The 21035-nt window shown below is 40.7% G+C and overlaps 1 protein-coding gene across 1 annotated transcript in view; it reads left to right on the top strand.

Annotated features, from left to right (window-relative positions):
- LOC113768668 overlaps nucleotides 1-20734 on the top strand; it is a 59949-nt gene extending 39215 nt beyond the window's left edge. Inside the window, exons 2-3 of the mRNA XM_027313122.1 lie at nucleotides 17301-20271; nucleotides 20343-20734. Of these exons, the coding sequence (XP_027168923.1) occupies nucleotides 17301-20271; nucleotides 20343-20734 (3363 nt within the window). The remainder of the gene's footprint in view (nucleotides 1-17300; nucleotides 20272-20342) is intronic.
- Nucleotides 20735-21035: the final 301 nt, after the last annotated feature.

The raw sequence follows: 21035 nt of genomic DNA, 5'->3' as shown, positions 1-21035 counted from the left end.
ATGGTTTCGGAGCCGTGGAGGTGAGTGACCCTAAACTATTTCCAAAGTACTTGTGAAATGTTTCTTGCAGTAATTATTCGATTGCATATCATGCGTGCTTGCATGTGAATTCATGACATGATTTGGCTTCAATGAGTTCTGGGAAAGTCTTGTGCTGGACACCAACGTCTCCACCTTGTTTATGGTTCATGTTCATGGTTATCTGGAGCACCGATGTTGCTCCTACTTTCGTGAGTTCGTGAGTTAATGTTAAATGAAATATTTGAGCGTTGGGTGTTCAAGTGCTATGATTTCACCGGCTCACGAGAGCACTAAACGGACATTTGATCTCTGAATCATGACATCATCGAAATCATCGAAATGCAACATTGTGAAATATATTTGCTTAATGATTTTGCTGGTTACTCGCTGAGCTTCTAGCTCACCCCAAAAATATTTTATTCCCCTCCACAGGGCTCAAGGCGAAGGCAGGACTTATTGTGCTTATTCACGTGAATGGATGGCCTTTATGTTGTACAATTTGGATTTGGAATCATTTTATGTATAGTTGGGAATTGTTTCCGCTGCATTCGTGACATGTAATTATTGGAGACTTGGATGTATTTTTGTGGACCATGTGATGTATATTTGAGGTTTATTCTTGCAATTTATTTGAGGACTTTAGTGAACGACTGAGTCCCGGCGAGAGCTGGGCAGGCGGCCCGCCGAACCCTCTGGTTCGCCTCAGGGGGAGGTGGGGCTGTGACAGTTGGTATCAGAGCTTAGGCTTCAGATCTCTGTAGTGTATCCTAGGCATGAAGTTTAGGATGCCGGACTGTGGGTTTGAATTGACTCTTGAGAGATTTTTGCGGGATGTCTTGACTTGATTGGTACAAGAGGGAATGTCGAGGACGACATTCTTTTAAGGAGGGGAGATTGTGACGCCCCGAAAAAAAATGAGTTTGAGAACCCGGAAATTTTTTAGGGTTTATTTTATTGAATCGCCCGTTTTTTTTTCTACATTTTCTTTATTAGAAATTCCCAGATAAAGTTTATGAGCAAAAATAGTTTTAAAATGATTTTTCTAGTATCGGTTAGTTTTTGAGAAATTAAAAACGTATTTTGAACGTGGGACCCACGAGTGCGAAAAGTTCGGAAAAATTTGACCAATTAGGTTAAGTTCCGGATACTGGGTGAAACTTACCGGGTGTTAAGAGATAAGAAGAGGAGGTGATTTGATTGATGTGAGAGAGACTTAAAGGATAGAAATGCATTTAATAGAGTGCCAAGTGTCACTTTCTCATTGGTTGGACTTTTTTTGACTTTTTACCCTTAAGTTAAATATCTCAAAAATTGACTAAAAATCACCATTTCTTTCTCCATGTTGGCCGACTCTCTTAAGCTCAAGAAGGAAGAAGATTTCTCCAATTTTCAAGCTTCCATTTAGCTCAATCTTCCAAACCAATTGCATCAACTAGTTTCTACTCCATAAAATCCTTCCATTAGGTGCTAGTAAGTTGTTTGGTGAAGTTTTTAAGGAAGCTAAGGTGTTCTACAACTCCCTCTCTCTTGTTTACTAGGTAAGTGGTGATTACACTTCCTCCTAGACTTAATGATGTTTAATTGGTGCCTAGTGGTGGCTAAAGTGTTGAAATTTGTGATTTATTTCTTGGTTTGAGATGAATTGGTGAAGTTTTTAATTTTTTGAGGAATTTTCTGGTTTAATGTGATCATGATGTTGTGGTTATTTATGATGGTTGGTAATAAGGGGTTATGACTCTAGTGGATGTAAATGATTGATAATTGCAACCAATTTTGGGTTTGGAAGGAATTTGAGGAAGTTAGGGTTTCATAACCCCCTTTTCTGTCCGGTTTTGGATCATATGGTTAGAAGCCGAATTGGTCTTTCCTTAAAACATGAAAGTTGTAGGTATTGATGTGTTTGAGGTGCCTGTAAAATTTCAGGGAAATTGGAGTAGTGTAGAATGAGATATGTCGAATTTTTTGTTGCTGTTCTGGGTTGATCAGAATGTGTGAACGGCGCTTGTAATCGTCTGTTTTGACTGGAATTGCTTTGGATTTGGATGTTGAGGTCTTCTGATGAAATGTAGCTTGATGTCCTAGATACCGTATGCCTTTGGAATCAATGCATTTGGACTTGTAGAGACTGAGTTGGACTAATTACAGCATCGTGTAATTTGTAAACCTACAATTAAGGTTCTGGTTTGGTATTTTGCATATTTGACCTAGTTGTGCTAGGATTTGGACTGAGTGGCCTTCTACATTGTTGTAGCACTGTCTTTTAGCTTCGAAACGGTGGGTCTTGTACCTTCATCCGACAATCGTAGCGCCTTTGATACCATTACCGCAAAATGACGTCAAAACTGTTTTTCTGGTTTGAGCTAAACTTTCATTTCCGGACTTTTCCCTAGCTTGACTTGTACTAGTACTACTTGGAGCTTGCTGAATCGCTATTGGATGAAATTGTTGTTGCGTGTGTACCTTTGGGTCTGGCTGAGTAAATAATGAAGCCATGATGGCTGGAAAAGTTAGCAAATTCAGGGGAAGTACTGTCCGAACTTTTGAAGGAATTTATTTGCATTGAGTTTGTGATTTAGGACTTGGATTTGAGCAAGGCAATGATACATGATGGATGGTTTCGGAGCCGTGGAGGTGAGTGACCCTAAACTATTTCCAAAGTACTTGTGAAATGTTTCTTGCAGTAATTATTCGATTGCATATCATGCGTGCTTGCATGTGAATTCATGACATGATTTGGCTTCAATGAGTTCTGGGAAAGTCTTGTGCTGGACACCAACGTCTCCACCTTGTTTATGGTTCATGTTCATGGTTATCTGGAGCACCGATGTTGCTCCTACTTTCGTGAGTTCGTGAGTTAATGTTAAATGAAATATTTGAGCGTTGGGTGTTCAAGTGCTATGATTTCACCGGCTCACGAGAGCACTAAACGGACATTTGATCTCTGAATCATGACATCATCGAAATCATCGAAATGCAACATTGTGAAATATATTTGCTTAATGATTTTGCTGGTTACTCGCTGAGCTTCTAGCTCACCCCAAAAATATTTTATTCCCCTCCACAGGGCTCAAGGCGAAGGCAGGACTTATTGTGCTTATTCACGTGAATGGATGGCCTTTATGTTGTACAATTTGGATTTGGAATCATTTTATGTATAGTTGGGAATTGTTTCCGCTGCATTCGTGACATGTAATTATTGGAGACTTGGATGTATTTTTGTGGACCATGTGATGTATATTTGAGGTTTATTCTTGCAATTTATTTGAGGACTTTAGTGAACGACTGAGTCCCGGCGAGAGCTGGGCAGGCGGCCCGCCGAACCCTCTGGTTCGCCTCAGGGGGAGGTGGGGCTGTGACAGTTGGTATCAGAGCTTAGGCTTCAGATCTCTGTAGTGTATCCTAGGCATGAAGTTTAGGATGCCGGACTGTGGGTTTGAATTGACTCTTGAGAGATTTTTGCGGGATGTCTTGACTTGATTGGTACAAGAGGGAATGTCGAGGACGACATTCTTTTAAGGAGGGGAGATTGTGACGCCCCGAAAAAAAATGAGTTTGAGAACCCGGAAATTTTCTAGGGTTTATTTTATTGAATCGCCCGTTTTTTTTTCTACATTTTCTTTATTAGAAATTCCCAGATAAAGTTTATGAGCAAAAATAGTTTTAAAATGATTTTTCTAGTATCGGTTAGTTTTTGAGAAATTAAAAACGTATTTTGAACGTGGGACCCACGAGTGCGAAAAGTTCGGAAAAATTTGACCAATTAGGTTAAGTTCCGGATACTGGGTGAAACTTACCGGGTGTTAAGAGATAAGAAGAGGAGGTGATTTGATTGATGTGAGAGAGACTTAAAGGATAGAAATGCATTTAATAGAGTGCCAAGTGTCACTTTCTCATTGGTTGGACTTTTTTTGACTTTTTACCCTTAAGTTAAATATCTCAAAAATTGACTAAAAATCACCATTTCTTTCTCCATGTTGGCCGACTCTCTTAAGCTCAAGAAGGAAGAAGATTTCTCCAATTTTCAAGCTTCCATTTAGCTCAATCTTCCAAACCAATTGCATCAACTAGTTTCTACTCCATAAAATCCTTCCATTAGGTGCTAGTAAGTTGTTTGGTGAAGTTTTTAAGGAAGCTAAGGTGTTCTACAACTCCCTCTCTCTTGTTTACTAGGTAAGTGGTGATTACACTTCCTCCTAGACTTAATGATGTTTAATTGGTGCCTAGTGGTGGCTAAAGTGTTGAAATTTGTGATTTATTTCTTGGTTTGAGATGAATTGGTGAAGTTTTTAATTTTTTGAGGAATTTTCTGGTTTAATGTGATCATGATGTTGTGGTTATTTATGATGGTTGGTAATAAGGGGTTATGACTCTAGTGGATGTAAATGATTGATAATTGCAACCAATTTTGGGTTTGGAAGGAATTTGAGGAAGTTAGGGTTTCATAACCCCCTTTTCTGTCCGGTTTTGGATCATATGGTTAGAAGCCGAATTGGTCTTTCCTTAAAACATGAAAGTTGTAGGTATTGATGTGTTTGAGGTGCCTGTAAAATTTCAGGGAAATTGGAGTAGTGTAGAATGAGATATGTCGAATTTTTTGTTGCTGTTCTGGGTTGATCAGAATGTGTGAACGGCGCTTGTAATCGTCTGTTTTGACTGGAATTGCTTTGGATTTGGATGTTGAGGTCTTCTGATGAAATGTAGCTTGATGTCCTAGATACCGTATGCCTTTGGAATCAATGCATTTGGACTTGTAGAGACTGAGTTGGACTAATTACAGCATCGTGTAATTTGTAAACCTACAATTAAGGTTCTGGTTTGGTATTTTGCATATTTGACCTAGTTGTGCTAGGATTTGGACTGAGTGGCCTTCTACATTGTTGTAGCACTGTCTTTTAGCTTCGAAACGGTGGGTCTTGTACCTTCATCCGACAATCGTAGCGCCTTTGATACCATTACCGCAAAATGACGTCAAAACTGTTTTTCTGGTTTGAGCTAAACTTTCATTTCCGGACTTTTCCCTAGCTTGACTTGTACTAGTACTACTTGGAGCTTGCTGAATCGCTATTGGATGAAATTGTTGTTGCGTGTGTACCTTTGGGTCTGGCTGAGTAAATAATGAAGCCATGATGGCTGGAAAAGTTAGCAAATTCAGGGGAAGTACTGTCCGAACTTTTGAAGGAATTTATTTGCATTGAGTTTGTGATTTAGGACTTGGATTTGAGCAAGGCAATGATACATGATGGATGGTTTCGGAGCCGTGGAGGTGAGTGACCCTAAACTATTTCCAAAGTACTTGTGAAATGTTTCTTGCAGTAATTATTCGATTGCATATCATGCGTGCTTGCATGTGAATTCATGACATGATTTGGCTTCAATGAGTTCTGGGAAAGTCTTGTGCTGGACACCAACGTCTCCACCTTGTTTATGGTTCATGTTCATGGTTATCTGGAGCACCGATGTTGCTCCTACTTTCGTGAGTTCGTGAGTTAATGTTAAATGAAATATTTGAGCGTTGGGTGTTCAAGTGCTATGATTTCACCGGCTCACGAGAGCACTAAACGGACATTTGATCTCTGAATCATGACATCATCGAAATCATCGAAATGCAACATTGTGAAATATATTTGCTTAATGATTTTGCTGGTTACTCGCTGAGCTTCTAGCTCACCCCAAAAATATTTTATTCCCCTCCACAGGGCTCAAGGCGAAGGCAGGACTTATTGTGCTTATTCACGTGAATGGATGGCCTTTATGTTGTACAATTTGGATTTGGAATCATTTTATGTATAGTTGGGAATTGTTTCCGCTGCATTCGTGACATGTAATTATTGGAGACTTGGATGTATTTTTGTGGACCATGTGATGTATATTTGAGGTTTATTCTTGCAATTTATTTGAGGACTTTAGTGAACGACTGAGTCCCGGCGAGAGCTGGGCAGGCGGCCCGCCGAACCCTCTGGTTCGCCTCAGGGGGAGGTGGGGCTGTGACAGTTGGTATCAGAGCTTAGGCTTCAGATCTCTGTAGTGTATCCTAGGCATGAAGTTTAGGATGCCGGACTGTGGGTTTGAATTGACTCTTGAGAGATTTTTGCGGGATGTCTTGACTTGATTGGTACAAGAGGGAATGTCGAGGACGACATTCTTTTAAGGAGGGGAGATTGTGACGCCCCGAAAAAAAATGAGTTTGAGAACCCGGAAATTTTCTAGGGTTTATTTTATTGAATCGCCCGTTTTTTTTTCTACATTTTCTTTATTAGAAATTCCCAGATAAAGTTTATGAGCAAAAATAGTTTTAAAATGATTTTTCTAGTATCGGTTAGTTTTTGAGAAATTAAAAACGTATTTTGAACGTGGGACCCACGAGTGCGAAAAGTTCGGAAAAATTTGACCAATTAGGTTAAGTTCCGGATACTGGGTGAAACTTACCGGGTGTTAAGAGATAAGAAGAGGAGGTGATTTGATTGATGTGAGAGAGACTTAAAGGATAGAAATGCATTTAATAGAGTGCCAAGTGTCACTTTCTCATTGGTTGGACTTTTTTTGACTTTTTACCCTTAAGTTAAATATCTCAGAAATTGACTAAAAATCACCATTTCTTTCTCCATGTTGGCCGACTCTCTTAAGCTCAAGAAGGAAGAAGATTTCTCCAATTTTCAAGCTTCCATTTAGCTCAATCTTCCAAACCAATTGCATCAACTAGTTTCTACTCCATAAAATCTTTCCATTAGGTGCTAGTAAGTTGTTTGGTGAAGTTTTTAAGGAAGCTAAGGTGTTCTACAACTCCCTCTCTCTTGTTTACTAGGTAAGTGGTGATTACACTTCCTCCTAGACTTAATGATGTTTAATTGGTGCCTAGTGGTGGCTAAAGTGTTGAAATTTGTGATTTATTTCTTCGTTTGAGATGAATTGGTGAAGTTTTTATTTTTTTGAGGAATTTTCTGGTTTAATGTGATCATGATGTTGTGGTTATTTATGATGGTTGGTAATAAGGGGTTATGACTCTAGTGGATGTAAATGATTGATAATTGCAACCAATTTTGGGTTTGGAAGGAATTTGAGGAAGTTAGGGTTTCATAACCCCCTTTTCTGTCCGGTTTTGGATCATATGGTTATAGGCCGAATTGGCCTTTCCTTAAAACATGAAAGTTGTAGGTATTGATGTGTTTGAGGTGCCTGTAAAATTTCAGGGAAATTGGAGTAGTGTAGAATGAGATATGTCGAATTTTCTGTTGCTGTTCTGGGTTGATCAGAATGTGCGAACGGCGCTTGTAATCGTCTGTTTTGACTGGAATTGCTTTGGATTTGGATGTTGAGGTCTTCTGATGAAATGTAGCTTGATGTCCTAGCTACCGCATGCCTTTGGAATTAATGCATTTGGACTTGTAGAGACTGAGTTGGACTAATTACAGCATCGTGTAATTTGTAAACCTGCAATTAAGGTTCTGGTTTGGTATTTTGCATATTTGACCTAGTTGTGCTAGGATTTGGACTGAGTGGCCTTCTACATTGTTGTAGCCCTGTCTTTTTCATCCGACAATCGTAGCGCCTTTGATACCATTACCGCAAAATGACGTCAAAACTGTTTTTCTGGTTTGAGCTAAACTTTCATTTCTGGACTTTTCCCTAACTTGACTTGTACTAGTACTACTTGGAGCTTGCTGAATCGCTATTGGATGAAATTGTTGTTGCGTGTGTACCTTTGGGTCTGGCTGAGTAAATAATGAAGCCATGATGGCTGGAAAAGTTAGCAAATTCAGGGGAAGTACTGTCCGAACTTTTGAAGGAATTTATTTGCATTGAGTTTGTGATTTAGGACTTGGATTTGAGCAAGGCAATGATACATGATGGATGGTTTCGGAGCCGTGGAGGTGAGTGACCCTAAACTATTTCCAAAGTACTTGTGAAATGTTTCTTGCAGTAATTATTCGATTGCATATCATGCGTGCTTGCATGTGAATTCATGACATGATTTGGCTTCAATGAGTTCTGGGAAAGTCTTGTGCTGGACACCAACGTCTCCACCTTGTTTATGGTTCATGTTCATGGTTATCTGGAGCACCGATGTTGCTCCTACTTTTGTGAGTTCGTGAGTTAATGTTAAATGAAATATTTGAGCGTTGGGTGTTCAAGTGCTATGATTTCACCGGCTCACGAGAGCACTAAACGGACATTTGATCTCTGAATCATGACATCATCGAAATCATCGAAATGCAACATTGTGAAATATATTTGCTTAATGATTTTGCTGGTTACTCGCTGAGCTTCTAACTCACCCCAAAAATATTTTATTCCCCTCCACAGGGCTCAAGGCGAAGGCAGGACTTATTGTGCTTATTCACGTGAATGGATGGCCTTTATGTTGTACAATTTGGATTTGGAATCATTTTATGTATAGTTGGGAATTGTTTCCGCTGCATTCGTGACATGTAATTATTGGAGACTTGGATGTATATTTGTGGACCATGTGATGTATATTTGAGGTTTATTCTTGCAATTTATTTGAGGACTTCAGTGAACGACTGAGTCCCGGCGAGAGCTGGGCAGGCGGCCCGCCGAACCCTCTGGTTCGCCTCAGGGGGAGGTGGGGCCCTGACAAGCTGCCTTGGAGGGAAAGCCCACATGAGGCCTGACTCATCGAGGGCCCATATTAGCACACCTTTAGTTCCTTTTCCTTACTAGTTTAGGGTTTACTTGTAGCCTATATAAGGCACCCCATTACTCCCACAAAGGGGGACTTTTATCAAAAAAACCTAGTGTGAGAATTTTCTCCATAGCTTTCGAGCAACCCTTGAACAACTTAGAGTTTTACTCTAGTGTTCTTGTTTGGCTTATCAATTCAAGAACCACACTTGAATTGTGGCGCCTTCTATACTTGCCTGAGGTTCGCTAATTCGTTTGATTACGGGTTGAGATAATATCAACAAGTTCGTAGTCACGGGGATTAGAGGGGTCGTAGGGTTTCCGCTGCCACCGTTTCTTGCGTTCGAAGTCAAATCCAACAAGTGATCTTGGGTCGCGAATCTTCTCACCAACGAGATTCGTATCACTTTCGACCTAGTCAAGGCTAGTTGCGCGATTTAGTCAAAGATTTTCTTATTTTTTAACCTAAAGATTTATCACATTTGGATGTACTATATGGATGCAAACCCTAGACCTAGGGGGGTATCGGGGGGTCAAAATATCTCTTCAAAACTCAATTGGTGCCACTCACATTAATTGTGATGCCCAATAGGAACTCTTTGCAGAGGTCACGAATAATGCAAAAACATGAGACTCTAAGAAAAGAAGAAAAATAAAAATAATCATAATTATACAAATATATGTGTCCTAAAGGAATGCATCATGTCGGGTACGGGGGACTAATGTTCGTAACTCAATTTTCCCTTTAATAGTGGGAATACGAGCGTGCTAAGGCTAGAGAGCCAAACTCGTCCATATCCCATATTCAAGGGATTTTTCCTAGTCTAATCAAGCAAATGTACTAACCTAAATCTAATGCTTAGATGAAATGCAGGTCTAATGTCATGTTTCATACAAAGGGGTAAGTAATATACATATAAGGGAAAATACGGGGAAAGGGATATATGTATAAGGAGGGATGTCATGCCAAAAAATGATAAAAGACCCTAAAAAGTGAAAAACATGCATGAGATGAAGTGATTTTATCACACAATCATGATCTAACGCTCGAAGGGCTCCTAAGGGTCTAGCGTTGGACTAGCCCATGTTTACAATTTCCCACTAGCACTGGACTAGTGAGAAAAGTCAGAACAAAGGGTCACAACTAGCGTTGGACTAGTGAGAAAAGTCGGAACAAAGGGTCACAACTAGCGTTGGACTAGTGTGGATTCGAGAAATTGACCACAACTAGCATTGGACTAGTATGGTGATGTCACACATCGGTTACAATCAAATAAATCATGTAAGACCTAATAAAAGCATGTAAACACATAAATCACATATAGCACATAACACATAAGCATGATATCTAGATGCAAGACCCTAAGAAAGCGGTAACACATAGCACATAGACATACAAAACACACATAAGGCAAATAAAGCCCTAACAATTACATTCGGGGGAAGTCTACTACAATCTAAGAGGGGAAACGGAATAAAATAAATAAAATAATACCCTAGCTATTACAACTTTGGCATTCAATGCCTTCCAAATGATCGAAATTGAAAATAACTATACAAAACTAAAACAAATAAAGTGGATAAATAAATAAATAAATAAATAAAATGAAAACATTCAAAAGGCATGCAATTAAGCACATAAATCACATAGACACATAGGGTCAAGTAAAGTGAAGATAAGGGATAGAGTGTACCTCCCTTGCAATGGTAATCAAATGAAGGAAAAATAGCTTCAAAATAATAAAAGGGTCAAGGCACCAATTAAATAGTAAAGTATAAACAAAATCACCAAATTCCTCCCAATTGCAACTTAAATGAAATCAAATAATTGCATAATTTCCAAGAAAAGTAAATTATTGATCAAATTTTTAAAATAGAAAAACTACCAAGGACCCAATTGCAAATATTAACCAATCACTCAAGTCCAATTTAACATTTTGGGAACTTCAAGGGTCCAAGAGCAAAGAAAGGGCCAAGTAATGGTTCAAATTGCAATTACTCTAGAACCTAATTGCAAGAAACTAGAATATAATGGGGCTTTTGTAGCATTGACAGAAACTAAGGGGAGCCAAGTGCAATTTTTATGAAGATTTGCATGCATGCATACGAAGAAGATTTCTGCATTTTCTGTTTTTCTTCATTCTACAACATGCAGCATTTGACAACTAATTGAAGACGTCCCGGAAAAACATCAACTTTTGATTCAAGACACAATACACAACCCATCTTGAAATGGTGAAAACATGAGCTAGACTTTCTACCCAAAAAAAAACTCAGCCACGGAATTTCTGAAATCTGGATTCAGTTAGCTTCTTATGGATTTGAAACTGCAAAAATGTTTTATTATTCTCTCCAAGTTTGTTCGTGTGAAAGGGCCCAAGTAAGGTCTATCAATGCAACAAACCGAAAACAAATGCAAGACCTTCAACTCATGTTATTAATCTCACTCAACCACAATCATCTATACCCCAAAAGATCTAATTAAATCATCCGAGCATAAAATGCAGCAAAGTGAAAGGAACATTTGCAACAATTTCGCTCACCTCCCTCTGGTTTTACGAATGAAAGTAAACTAATGGCTTTTGTCCAGGAGTTCCCCAATCAAAGAAACTCAAAACACTCAAGAGGGAGAGTTAGAACTAGAGCATGACTGAATGTAAGATAAAGAACAAAGGAACTGAGATGCTCGAATTCCTTCAGAAGATCTGGTTTTTGAAGAAAATCCTCTTTTTGCAAAGGAAATCCCTATACCTTATTTCACTCGAATGGGCAGACCAGCTAAATCACAGACCAACCTCATATAAATCATAGGATTCAAAACAAAACCATGAGTTTCAACAGCAAAATGACTCGTTAGCTACGTTTTCTCCGACTTCAAAGCATGAAAAACACTACTTTATCACGATTGACACACACTCAAAGGATTCTGGATACAGAACATGCATAACTAGGAAACGGAAACTTTGGCAGCCAAACCGAATGGACAAAATTGCAGCAGGTAAACAAAAACTGTAAACAAGAACTTGACATTCATTAGACTCCATACGACCCTTATGAATCACTGCTAAACCGAGAAGATCTAATGTATAAAGGCAACATCTTTGGGTAGTAGACCATGGACCAACGCGAAGAACAACCATTGCAACTCTTAACATATTCACAGGCTCAAACCAAGCGATAACACATATTCATTAGACATCAAACAGACCCATAGTTCTCATGGTCTCATAATTTATTAACCAAAGTTATCCGTAGGAAAAGGCTAGAAGAAATCTTACAGAGCTACTTTCTGATAGGGTCTAGCAGTGATTTTTCGGAGAACAGTCGCAGATGACAGTGAGATTCCTCCGTTCAGCCTTTTCTTGCTTGAAGCTCTTCCTCCGCAACTTGAAGCTTTTCTTCCTCTCCGTTTTTTCTATTTTTCTTTCCAGTCGTTCCCCAAATTCTTTTCATCCGCCGTTGTTCTATCCTCCTCCAGCCTTAGTTCCTTTCTTTTGCTTAGTTTCTCTCTAGCCGTCAGTCCTTCCTCTCTAGCCGTCAGTCCTTCCTCTCACTCTCGATTCACACCCCCGTTGCCTCTCTTCGGCCTTCAGCCGCTACCCCCCAGCTCTCTCTCTCTAGTTCTCCCTTTTCTTTTCCTGCCGTCACCCTTTTTTCTCTCCCCCTGGCTGCGTTTCTTTTCCCAGCCTTTTTATATCAAGTGGAAGACCCTAAACCCTCATTTCAATGGTCACCAGTAAACCTCAGCTCAGCCCTTCTCACTTGGCCATCCGATTGGATTCTTGCATGAAACAGCTTTTTCTTTTTCTTCTTTTTTCCTTTTTTTTTTCTCTTTTTCTTTCCAGTTAATTAATAATAAAAAAATATAAAGAAAAATAACAACTTAATTAAAATTGAATAAAATGAGCAAAACTAGGCATAAAAAGATAAAAATGAAATGCTAAATTTTTTTAAAAAAAAATTTTTGTTTTGTTTTTCCTTTTTTTTAATTAATAAACCGTAAACTTGAATCTAAAAGAAATAAAACATATTTTTGTGAATGATTTTCTTTTTTCGATAAATTCTATGCTAAAATGACTAAAAATAAAATAAAAAATAAGAGACTAAAAGTAAATAAAAACTAACATGAAAACAAAAATAGTAAATAAAACTATACTAAAAATTTGGTGTCTACAGTTTGCCCCTCTTTGTCTGAGTTTTGGAAAAACTTGAGACAAAGAAGTAGACACCAAATATTTACCTGTGTTATTCGGCTACAAACTACTCAAACGACTGACACTTTTGAAATGAGGACTGACCCCTTCATTAAAAATTTTAATGGGACTGACCCAGATGAGAATTTTAAAGCGGGGCTGGGCCGAACCAGATAATTAAAATGGAACTGACCCAATCAAGAAATTTAGACGGGACTGACCCGAAACAGGAAATTTAAAATCGGGACTAACCCGAACAGGAAATTTAAACGGAATGTACACTAGTGGGGCTGACCCATGTTTAGTGGCAGTGATGAATGAAATGCCTTGACAATCGGTCAGTGGAATTAAACCCGAGCCTGTCGAGAAAATCAGAAATAGAAAGGCACGTTAGTGGGATGAACCCAATGCTAACGGAGATAGACTAAAAACAACACACACGTTAGTGAGATAGACTCGATGCTAATGGTGGTTGAATAAAAACGCACACGTTAGTGAGATAGACTCGATGCTAACGGTGGTGGAATAAAAACGCACACGTTAGTGAGATAGACTCGATGCTAACGGTGGTTGAATAAAAACACACACGTTAGTGAGATAGACTCGATGCTAACAGTGGTAGAATAAAAAGCACGTTAGTGAGATAGACTCGATGCTAACGGTGGTAGAATAAAAACGCACACGTTAGTGATATAGACTCGATGCTAACGGTGGTGGAATAAAAATGCACACGTCAGTGAGATAGACTCGATGCTAACGGTGGTTGAATAAAAATGCAGACGTTAGTGAGATAGACTCGATGCTAACGGTGGTAGAATAAAAAGCACACGTTAGTGAGATAGACTCGATGCTAACGGTGGTTGAATAAAAACGCACACGTTAGTGAGATAGACTCGATGCTAACGGTGGTGGAATAAAAATGCACACGTTAGTGAGATAGACTCGATGCTAACGGTGGTGGAATAAAAATGCACACGTTGGTGAGATAGACTCGATGCTAACGGTGGTTGAATAAAAATGCACACGTTAGTGAGATAGACTCGATGCTAATGGTGGTTGAAGTCAGTGAATTAAATGTGGTTGTCAAGAAAGGAGGTAGAAGGGTGCGCGGCGAACGCTGAGACTCGCCAACAAGAAATTAAAATTTGAGATTGAAATTGATTTCTTCAAGAAATAAGAAGTTAAACCTAATTTTTGATTTTTCCGTTTTTTCCTTTTCGTTTGGGAGAAACTTTTCCAGGAATAATTTTGCCCAGTCTCCACCACTTATTGTGCAACCGATCATTTGATTTGCATTATGGCAGGGTTGCTCCTCCTTAAAACTTTGATTCATCTCTTCTTTGGTCCGAACCCTTCAATTCTTGGGTGATACTCCACAGTCATATAAAAATTGCCCCAGTTTGTTGTTATTGGACCATTGGACCTACAAAAAGTAAAAATAATGGTAATGATAGATAATGCCACCACCATCCGATCAATCTTACTTTCAAGAAATGTGTAAACATGAGTACTTGGACGTTTTTCCGATATAGCGAAAACTTCACTTTACTCTGTGAACTGTGTCAAGATTCCTCAACTTCCAATGCTAACAAGACCCTTGGTATCTAGTCAATCATAGGGGTTGCCATTTGATAAATTGTTGACCCAACTTCGCTCCTCGAATCACATTCCATCTTCTTGACTTCCAATGCTAATAAGACACTTGGTATCCAGGTAATTCCAATAAATCACAAGGATTGCCATTGGATAAATCCAAAAGATAAATGAGACCATGAAACAAATGAAAGAATATTATATTTACACAATCAATGATGAAAATCTCCGTGATTTGAAAACAAAAATTAATTTAAGAAAAATGAATCTGTAAACTTAACAATTTATATTGGGTAATCCAAAACCCTTTAATCTCAAACAAATTATCACCGTTGACTCTTTGGATATCATCCTTCCAAAATTCAATGTCGGCAACCGAACCACAAGGTGAATAGAAATTTCAACGAACTGAGTCACTAGCCTTTCAAATCCAAGCTTACTTCTCCTTATAAAATCCTACCCTAGTGCCCTTTCGGATTTTCACTAAGGCTATCCTCACCTTTTTATTTTTCTTCCCTTTCTTTTTCTTCTTTTCTTTTTCTTTTTCTTCTTGGGTGATACTCCGGTTTTCACTAATGAACCAATCCTGCCGATAGCCTTCATCAATTCAAAATGTGTTTAAGAAATGATGGCATCAGTGCGACAAACCTTCCCTTGCAAATTGGCGAAGATGTATTGACAATATTTGTCATTTGATTAAGAAAATTTCCTTAAAGAGGTGGTGCAAAGAACGGAAGTCAGGACTTTTGGCTTTTGTAATGGGGTCTGGCGGGGTGATAAGAAAAGGTTAAGGCTTGAAGGCAGATTTTATGAATGGTTTAAATGATCTGAGATCGCATTGTTGTGCCAACCCTATTTTAGGGTTAAATCAAAACTTGCCCCAGTTTATTCTCAATTGAGGCTCTCTTTTCTTTCATTTTTCTTTTCTTCCTTTTTCGTTTTCGGCCTTCTGCCATTTCATTGAAATTTTCAAAATTTGCCCCAGTTCATGCTTAGTCGAGGTTCTCTTTTCTTTCATTTCCTTTCTTTTGGCCTTCTGCCATTCCTTTGAACTTTTCAAAATTTGCCCCAGTTTATTTTTTAATTGAGGTTCACTCTTTTTCTTGTCTTTCATTTCCATTTCTTTCGGCTCAAACTTACCCCAGTGTGGGGTTTGCGATTCTCAGGGCTTGTCAAACGAAATAATTTATTCTGAAGGTTCAAAAGGGATAACTAGGGATAAAATGTTTAATTGGAAAGGAAGAGGGCCTAACTTTCATTCCATTCTTCGCATTAACCCTAAAAGGAAACTTCCATTTATCAGATGAAAATTTCTTATACATCTCCGAATTGATTGGCTGAGGAAACAAGTGCTCCACCAAGCAATATCTTTTTGATAATAAGAGCACCTTGCCAATTCGTGGCGAACTCTTCTTTTGGCTTCATTTTATACTGACGAAAACCACCTTAATGCTTTGCTTCCTCGTCTGAATGGTCATGATTTGACCCTTTAATGGTAATCACGGACCAATCCTTTTGATCATATTGACCATGATGGACTGTGTTTAACTGCTTCTTATTCCTAATCTGGATCCCGATTCGGCTTGAACTTTTTTTTTTATTCCATTCGGGCTTCTTTGAAACATTTTCGAATGTCTCTTCGCCACTCCTCACATTTTGAAATTCAAATTAACATTCGTGAGTGCCGCGCCCCATTTTTTGCAAATAAAAATAAATGGTTTAAAAAGTGAATTTTGGATTGATTTTTGATTTGAAAAAGGATTTTTGATTTAAAAGCAAATGAAAAAACACGGGTCTAAATGGGACATGAAAATGCGACGATTTGACCCAAAATACAGTTTAAAAAGTGTTTTTGAATGAAAAATGGAGTCGCCACTTGGTATTGAGTTAAGGTGTACCAAGTCACCTTAAAAAATAAATTTTGAGTAAAATTATAGAAAAACCCTTTTAAACGACTCCTAAGTCTACAAAAATCAGAGAAAGTGTTCGAGAGCCACGTTTGATGAGAGGGAAGGCAAGGACGAGGTCCAAGGCACCCTCTCAACCTAGCCAAGGCTAGTTGCGCGATTTAGTCAAAGATTTTCTTATTTTAACCTAAAGATTTATCACATTTGGATGTATTATATGAATGCAAACCCTAGACCAAGGGGCTATCGGGGGGCAAAATTTCTCTTCAAAGCTCACTTGGTACCAGTCACATTAATTGTGACGCCCAATAAAGACTCTTTGAAGAGGTCACGAATAATGCAAAAATATGAGACTCTAAGAAAAGAAAAAGTAAAAATAATTATACAAATATACGTGACCTAAAGGAATGCATCATGTCGGGTGCGGGGGACTAATATTCGTGACTTCAATGTTCCCTTTAATAGAGGGAATACGAGCGTGCTAATGCTAGAAAGCCAAACTCGTCCATATCCCATACTCAAGGGGTTATTCCCTAATCTAATCAAGCAAATGAACTAACCTAGTTCTAATGCTTATATGAAATGCAAGTCTAATGTCATGTTTCCATACAAAGGGGTAAGGAATATATATAAGGGAAAATATGGGGGAAGGGGTATACATATATAAGGAAAGTGTCATTCAACATGGTGAAAGAGTCCCTAGAAAGTAAAGACATGCATGAGATGAAGCGATTTTATCACACAATCATGATTTAACGCGCGAAGGGCTCCTAAGGGTCTAGCGTTGGACTAGCCCATATTTCTACATTTCTCACTAGCGTTGGACTAGTGAGAAATCGAACAAGAAAATCACAACTAGCGTTGGACTAGTGTGATAACGTCACTAATTAATTATAACCTCATAAAAGCATAATAAAGCGAGTAAACCTCATTTGCTACTCGTCAGGATAATAAGCCTCGGCCTTTTCGATTCCTGAATGCCTGGACCTCTTCGCTTTCACTGTTGGAAGTGATCCGCTCTTCTTGGGAGGCGCCTGTTAGTGGGTCTCCCTGGCGGGTGCTGTGTTCCAAGCTTTTAGCTGCACGGAGGGCAATTCAGCATTGGAATAAAAGTTCCTTTGGAAATATTTTTGATAATGTTAAGGTGGCTGAGCTCCGGATGGTGCAAGCAGAAGCGGCGGCGGAGAGTACGGAGTCAGAGGAGGCTCACATTGGCCTGCAAGAGGCGCAGGCAAATTTTCGGCATGCGTTGGCAGTAGAGGAGCAGTTTTGGAGCCAAAAGGCGAGGGTCAAATGGCTTTCACACGGGGACCGGAACTCTAAGTTCTTTCATGCAGTGGTTAGGCAACGAAGGGTTCAGGGTACGATTCATCGTATCAAGACTTCGGCGGGGCTTTGGGTAGATAAGGATGGGGACATTGCCGAGGAGGCCATTCGATTTTTCTCTGGGTTGTTTACAGAGTCGGCGGTGCCTAGTTCTGAGCTGCTGCCGTTGATTCCGCCTACCATTTCGCGGGAGGACAACTTGAGCTTGGAAAATATTCCCTCCATGGAAGAGGTAAAAAGGGTGATCCATGTCATGGATGGAGATAGTGCGGCAGGGCCGGATGGCTTCACGGGTAAATTCTTTACCTTTGCTTGGGAGGTCATTGGTCAGGATGTCTATAATGCCGTGGTGAGTTTCTTTTGTGGGGCAGAGTTGCCGCGATTTATCACCTCGACTTCTATTACCCTTATTCCGAAAATTCCCAATCCTCAAGATTTTTCTAATTTTAGGCCAATCAGCTTGTGTAATTTCATTAATAAGGTTCTGTCGCGTCTTTTGGCGGACCGGTTAGCTGGACTATTGCCAAAGTTGATCTCCCCCCAGCAATCGGGATTTGTCCGGGGCCGAAACATTGTGGAGAACTATCTGTTAGCCCAAGAAATTGTTGCGGGCATCGGGAAAAAGTCGAGAGGGGGGAATGTCGTACTCAAATTGGACATGGCCAAGGCCTATGATCGGGTTTCCTGGCTCCATCTGATTGGGGTATTGAGGAAGTTTGGATTTGGCGAACGTTTCATTGACATGGTTTGGCGTCTGATTTCAAACGTCTGGTTTTCAGTTATGATCAATGGGGCGGCACACGGCTTTTTCAAGTCCTGTAGGGGACTCCGTCAGGGGGACCCGCTATCCCCTGCATTATTTGTTATCGGAGCGGAGGTCCTCTCACGAGGGCTGAATAATCTGGCGGCCCAGTCATCTTTTTTGGGATTTACGGTTCCTCAAGGTTGCCCGGGGGTAACCCATTTGGCGTTTGCGGATGATGTGTTAATCCTTGCTAATGGGTCTGCAACAGCCCTTCGTCGGGTTATGAGGGTACTAGAGGCGTATCAGCGGTCTTCTGGGCAAATGCTCAATGCACACAAAAGTGGATATTTGGTCCACCCCTCCCTGTCTGTGGCTCGTCGTAGGGTAATTGAGCGGATTACGGGTTTCTCGCGCCAGGTTTTCCCCACCCGCTACTTAGGATTCCCTTTGTACATTGGCAGGTGTAAGACGAGTTTTTTTGCGGAGGTGTGTCAAAAGGTGATGGGGAAAATTTTGTCTTGGAAGTCGAAGTTTTTATCTTCGGGGGGGAGGCTCATTCTGATCAAGCATGTTCTTTCTGCTATTCCAGTCCACTTGCTTTCTGCTGCAGTGATGCCCAAAGCAGTGTTTCGAATCATTGAGAGAGCTTGTGCCAACTTTTTATGGGGCTCGTCGGACGAGGGCTTCAGGTACCATTGGATGGGTTGGAGGAAATTGTGCCTCCCACCGGAGGAAGGGGGTGTGGGGTTTCGGCGGCTCCAGGATGTATATACTGCTTTCTCATACAAGCTATGGTGGCAGTTTCGGACAGGGTCGTCTCTCTGGACAACCTTCATGCGCGCAAAGTATTGTCGGGGAATTCATCCTTGCCAAGCGGAGTGCAAGCCATTGGTTTCAGCGATTTGGAGGCGGATGCAGGATGTCAGCCGACAGGCCGAACTCTCCATGGTGTGGCTGGTTCAGGATGGGTCGTGTCATTTTTGGTACGATAATTGGCTGGGGTGTGGCGCTTTGTTTCTCAGGGCTCCAGTTGTGTTGAATCTATCTTTCCGGGACTTCATCATTCAGGGTCGCTGGAATGCCCAGCTTCTGTCTCAGGTGCTCCCAAGGGATATTATTGCTGTGGTGCTGAGTAAGTCGGTTCCCAATGAACAAAGTGCGGATGAGGTAGTATGGATGCCGACAAGATCTGGCAAGTTCTCCTTAGCTTCGGCCTATCAGGAGGTACGCCCGGTTGGTAACTCTTCTTTTATGTTTTCTTCGGTGTGGCATAGGCCGCACCCGGCAAAAGTATCATTCTTCATGAGCCGCCTCTTATGGGGCCGGCTGCCCTTGGATGATGTGCTTCACACGCTTGGGTTTCAATCAGCTTCCAAATGTCGATGTTGTTCTCATCCAGCGGCCGAGTCTTTTGAACATGTCTTTTCGACGGGGCAGGTTGCCGAGGCAGTCTGGGGGTTTTTTGAGGGGTTGTGTGGCATCTCAAGTTCAGCTCCTTACGTCCGGGCCCGCCTTGCCTCTTGGTGGTTGGCCTCGCCCAGCTCGAGGCGACGGAAGGCTGTTTTTCATATTATGCCGAGTCTCATCTGCTGGCATCTTTGGAAGGCGAGGAACCGTGCAGTTTTTGAAGGGATTCAGCCGCAATCCAGCTCCGTTTGTCAGGCTATCTTTCAGGAGGCCAAGGTTTTGCTTGAAATTGAGCTTAAGGAACGGGTTGCGGCCCAGTCATTCTTGCAGTTATGGGAATGGGCATCCCAGTCACGAAGGAGGTTTGGGTTTAAATTGGTTTGTTGGAAACCAGCTCTAGAGGGGGAGTTTACCCTGAACACAGATGGCTGCTGCAAGGGTAATCCGGGGCTAGGTGGGGGGGTGGGGTTCTACACGATAGTGTGGGTCGTCCTTTGGTGGGATTTTCAGCTTTCTTAGGCCAGACGTCTAGTCTCCATGCCGAAGCCCTTGCTCTCTTGACAGGTCTCCGGATATGTGGTCAAAAGGGGGTTACAGATGTGAGCATCCAGTTGGATTCTCAGGTCTTGGTGGGAATTCTTCAACATCGTTTGCAGTGTCCGTGGCATGTTCGTGGGGAGGTCCGGCAGATTTGGAGTCTGGTTAGGGACCCTTCTAGGTTTTCTCATTGTTTCCGGGAAGCAAATAAGGTAGCAGATGCGTTGGCTAATGTAGGTGTAGCTCACCCTCATCAAGTTGTTCAGCTCTATGAGCACTGGAGTGACTGGCCGCGGCTGGCCCGTGGTGGTGTTAGACTCGATAGCATTGGGGTCCCTTCCTTTAGGATGGTGCGAAACTCCTAACCATTGATCATCGGTTCTTTGATCTTTTCTCTGTACCACGACTTGTATGATGAATTAAAGCGGGGGTGGCGTCCCTTCCCTTTACCGGGGTTAGCCAAAAAAAAAAAAAAAAAAACGAGTAAACACATAGTGTCACATAAACACATAACATAATCATGATATCTGGATGCCAAGCCCTAAGAAAGCGGTAACACATAGCACATAGGCATGCAAACCACACAAACAAGAAATAAAGCGAATATAAACCCTAACTATTACATTTGAGGGGGGCCTACTACAAGCTAAATGGGGAAATGAAATA

Source organism: Coffea eugenioides, chromosome 1 (genome assembly GCF_003713205.1).
Source record: "Coffea eugenioides isolate CCC68of chromosome 1, Ceug_1.0, whole genome shotgun sequence".
In the NCBI taxonomy this organism is placed as follows: domain Eukaryota; kingdom Viridiplantae; phylum Streptophyta; class Magnoliopsida; order Gentianales; family Rubiaceae; genus Coffea; species Coffea eugenioides.
This window is presented reverse-complemented; position numbering and strand designations above follow the sequence as displayed.